The sequence below is a fragment of the Myxine glutinosa genome, unplaced genomic scaffold (genome assembly GCF_964187855.1).
Source record: "Myxine glutinosa unplaced genomic scaffold, kmMyxGlut1.1 SCAFFOLD_1082, whole genome shotgun sequence".
Lineage (NCBI taxonomy): Eukaryota > Metazoa > Chordata > Myxini > Myxiniformes > Myxinidae > Myxine > Myxine glutinosa.
Window position 1 is genome coordinate 66,029 of NW_027617177.1, and position 4,564 is coordinate 70,592.

The window sequence follows — 4,564 nt, forward strand, 5'->3', positions numbered from 1 at the left end:
TGTTGAAAAACCACTTTTCGCACTTGTGTTTGTGCAGGAAACCACTTTTGCACTTGTATTAGTGTGGAAAAACCACTTTTCGCACTTGTGTTAGTGTGGAAAAACCACTTTTCGCACTTGTGTTGGTGCAGGAAACCACTTTTGCACTTGTATTAGTGTGGAAAAAACACTTTTTGCACTTGTGATAGTGTTGAAAAACCACTTTTCGCACTTGTGTTAGTGTTGAAAAACCACTTTTCACACTTGTGTTGGTGCAGGAAACCACTTTTGCACTTGTATAAGTGTGGAAAAAACACTTTTTGCACTTGTGATAGTGTTGAAAAACCACTTTTCGCACTTGTGTTAGTGTTGAAAAACCACTTTTCGCACTTGTGTTGGTGCAGGAAACCACTTTTGCACTTGTATTAGTGTGGAAAAACCACTTTTCGCACTTGTGTTAGTGTTGAAAAACCACTTTTCGCACTTGTGTTGGTGAGTAGGTGATAAATGTTGCTTCTGGGACACCTCCGTTTAACATGGGAAATCCCTATCTAATGTCATTTACCCCTTGTCTTTTTCAAAAATCATAAACACCTCTATTTCTCCCTCTATGAACCTATAATCCTTCTCACCTTATGAACCTATGATCCTTCTCGCCTTATGAACCTATGATTTTCTTCCTTTATGAACCTATAATCCTTCTAGCCTTATGAACCTATGATCATTCTCACTTCCATGTAATTTTCCCTCTCACCATCACTTTTCTTCATTTCCCCTTAACACCTCTATTCCTGACCCCCTTGGTCTTATGGGCCTTTTTCTCTTACTATCAATGATCATTGTTGTTCATTGATGATTGATTATGTTCGGGTCCTGTGCCACACACTTTTTGTTAAGCTCCGCGCCACTTTTTGCTAAGCTCCGCCCACTTTTGTTAAGCTCCGCCCACTTTTTGTTAATCCCCGCCCTGTTTTGGTAGGCCCCGCCCACGTTTTACTAAAGCCCACCCACTTTATAAACTCTCCAGCATTACATTATTTTTAGTTAAGACATTACATCATTTTCTGTTGAAACATTACATCATTTTCTGTTGAAACATTACATCATTTTCTGTTGAAACATTACATCATTTTCTGTTGAAACATTACATCATTTTCTGTTGAAACATTACATCATTTTCTGTTGAGACATTACATCATTTCCAGTTAAGACATGCCCAGACTTGCCCAGACTTGCCCACACTTGCCCAAGGGAATTTCCACAGGAAATGACACACCCAGTCTTTCTTATAAAAGGCACTAACCACACAGGCCTTTTCAAACACACTTTCTGCTTCACTTGAGAATGGACTACTATGCTGAAAAGGAGTTGGATAACTTTGACATTCCTTGGAGTCCTACTACCTGTGTGGAGCTCAACCTTCAGATTGATGAACTGGACTCGAACCTCTTATCAATGGAGGTAAGTTTATTTATTTATTTATTTATTTTTTATTTTTTTTTTGTATTTTTTTTTTTGTATTTTTTTTTTTTTTTTGGATTATTTTTTTTTTTTTTTGGTATATTTTTTTTTGTGTTTTTTTTTTTTTTTTTTGGATTTTTTTTTTTGTATTTTTTTTTTTTGTATATATATATATATTTTTGTATTTTTTTTTTTTTTTTTTTGGAATTTTTTTTTTTTTTTTTGTATATTTTTTTTTTGTATTTTTTGTATTTTTTTTTTGTATTTTTTTTTTTTTTGTATTTTTTTTTTGTATTTTTTTTTTTTGTATTTTTTTTTTTTTTGGGGATTTTTTTTTTTTGTATTTTTTTTTTTTTTTTTTTTTGTTTTTTTTTTTGTAGATAAGACTCGTGTAAGAGTCAGCAAAGTTTCTTTTAATATTCATAGAGCTTGATTTATATAAATAATAATATTGTATTAAATTAATACGTTGTTATTTTCTCTCACAGGAAATTGTATCTGAGATACAAAATGAAAATACCACTTTTGCCACAACCTGGGGTGAAATGATGATTGATTTGTTTGAAGACCTTTTGAACAACCAAGACCCACAGAACGAGTTCTACCTTGATGACCCAGCCAAAGAGTTATACCGTGGAGACTCACTAAATTTGGGAAAAACAAATTATGAGGTCTGCCTAGATGGTTCTAACTGTGGAGCCTACCTTGGAGACTCACTAAATTTGGGAAAAACAAATTATGAGGTCTGCCTAGATGGTTCTAACTGTGGAGCCTACCTTGGAGACTCACTAAATTTCATAAAATTAGGAAAAGAGTTTTACCTTGGAGACTTTGAAAACTGGTTTCGTTTTGGAGACTCTAGCTGTGTGGAGCTAAACCTTCACCTTGATAAACTCGATTCAAATTTCTCATCAATGAAGGTAATATTTTATTTTAATATACATATAATAATTGTGTATTAAATGTAAAAAATAATTAATTAATACGTTGTTATTTTCTCTCACAGGAAATTGTATCTGAGATTCAAAATGAAAATACCACTTTTGCCACAACCTGGGGTGAAATGATCGATTTGTTTAAAGACCATGACCAAGAGAACGAGTTTTACCTTGATAATCCAACGAAAGAGTTTTACCTTGGAGGCTCTTTGGATTCTAAAGCAATGAACAATGTTCTTTCTTTAATGACGTTTGATTTAAGGTAAGTTCAGTTGATTAATAATCAATTAAAGTATATGTTATTTCATTCAATATTAGATAAGTAATATATTTCTTTTTTACATGTATTTCAGCAATATCAAGAAAGTTCGGGGAAGAAGATGCTGGAAAATACTTTCTTCCCATTTCTACTTTTTCCAACTTGAAAGCCTTGAAAGACAGAATTGGAGGAAGAGGAAAAATATATATATTGAAATACGTATTAAAAAGCATTAAAAAAAAATATTGAAATACGTATTAAAAAAAGAAAAGGAAAAAAAGATTATGCTAGGGTTAGGGTTGGGATTTTGAATGTGAGGGTTAGGGATGGGGTTGGGTTAATGGGTTAGGGATGGGTTGGGTTAGGGTTGGGATTTTGAATGTGAGGGTTAGGGATGGGTTGGGTAAGGGATGGGGATGGGTTAGGGATTGGGTTGGGTTAGCGTTCTGGATGTGAGGTGAATTTTTGAATGAATGTCAAACCTCACAGACTCATTTATCTTATATTATCATTGAATTGTTTTTAAAAAGTTGGGAAAAGATAAATAGAATTGGAAGGTCATACAAAGAGATGGAGTTAAGAACTTTTTTTAATGGTTGATGTAATGGATTCAGTTGTTTTGACTAACAAATATGGTGTTTTAATGTGGGGGTTGGGTTAGGGTTTGTACATTATTATGACCCACTCACACACACACAAAAGTTAAGCCCCAACTAAAAAGTTGTGGGATTCTGTGTTTGGGGTTCACAGATTTAAAAACGTATCCCCATGATACACACAAAAGTTAAGCCCCAACTAAAAAGTTGTGGGATTCTGTGTTTGGGGTTCACAGATTTAAAAACGTATCCCCGTTATACACACAAAAGTTAAGCCCCAACTAAAAAGTTGTGGGATTCTGTGTTTGGGGTTCACAGATTTAAAAACGTATCCCCATTACATTTTTTTATTTATTTATTATTTTCAAGGGTTATCAGCTTTGTTTTTTGTAATTCCTGTGAATAAAATGACCCTAAGATTTCTTCTCCATTTAAATCATATAATTTGTAGGTCCAAGGGACTGTATCCATTACATCAACGATTTTAAATAATTCATTAGTCCATTTTTTTGTATAACCTTTCTCAAAATGGCTTTTCCATCTGTATATCAGTAGTGTAATAATGTTGCTTCTGGGACACCTCCGTTTAACATGGGAAATCCCTATCTAATGTCATTTACCCCCTTGTCTTTTTCAAAAATCATAAACACCTCTATTTCTCCCACCCTCATCTTTATGAACCTTTTGTCTGTAGTACCTATCCTTAATGTTGTTCATTAGACCACTCAAACACTACAAATATTTGTTTTCTCTTATAGACCTATCATCCTTCTTCTACATATCATCTGGCAGATTAATCTTTGACCCACTCAAACATTGACCCATTCACTTCCATATTAATTCTTTCCCTCCCTCATTGCCCCTAAACACCTATATTTCTCTCACCCTGTTCTTTACGAACCTTCTAACCTTTTGACATGTTATCCTTATTCATTAGACCACTTAAACACCTGTGATCCTTCTGACCTCATGGACCTTTTAACCTTTTACTCTTAATATCATCTGGTGAATATAACCCACTCAAACAACGACCCTACAAATATTTGTTTATGCGTGGGAAATAATTTAATTCTCCTACAACTCTCTTCACCATCTAATATATTAACAAAAAATATGTTTGAGTTTGGTTCTTTATTAAGATATTTTAACTGAGCTAAGATAAAATGGTAAACCTCCCTCAATGTTCTTGCTTGAGCGCCTCCAGTGCCACATACCATTTTTAAATTAAAGTATATATTTTCCTGACAACCATCAAAGTTTTCCGTCCACTCAAAAATATTTCCATCTTTTTTACCCAATTCACCGGTATTTAAATTAATTCTCTTATTTGT

The 4,564-nt window shown here is 33.5% G+C and overlaps 1 protein-coding gene across 1 annotated transcript; it reads left to right on the forward strand.

Moving 5' to 3' along the window:
- The first annotated feature begins 1,274 nt into the window (after positions 1-1,274).
- Positions 1,275-2,873, forward strand: LOC144889141 (uncharacterized). Its single transcript, XM_078769079.1, has 4 exons — positions 1,275-1,440; positions 1,929-2,360; positions 2,447-2,640; positions 2,732-2,873. Exons 1-4 carry the CDS (start codon positions 1,324-1,326, stop codon positions 2,871-2,873), a joined length of 885 nt encoding a protein of 294 aa, XP_078625205.1. The 5' UTR covers positions 1,275-1,323.
- Positions 2,874-4,564: the final 1,691 nt, after the last annotated feature.

What these genes read in the sequence shown, in the direction of transcription:
- LOC144889141 (XM_078769079.1), top strand. Translation starts at nt 1,324, where the DNA reads ATGGACTACTATGCTGAAAAGGAGTTGGATAACTTTGACATTCCTTGG. An exon ending in CGAACCTCTTATCAATGGAG is followed by an intron (nt 1,441 to 1,928) that starts GTAAGTTTATTT and finishes TTTCTCTCACAG; the next exon opens with GAAATTGTATCTGAGATACA. An exon ending in CAAATTTCTCATCAATGAAG is followed by an intron (nt 2,361 to 2,446) that starts GTAATATTTTAT and finishes TTTCTCTCACAG; the next exon opens with GAAATTGTATCTGAGATTCA.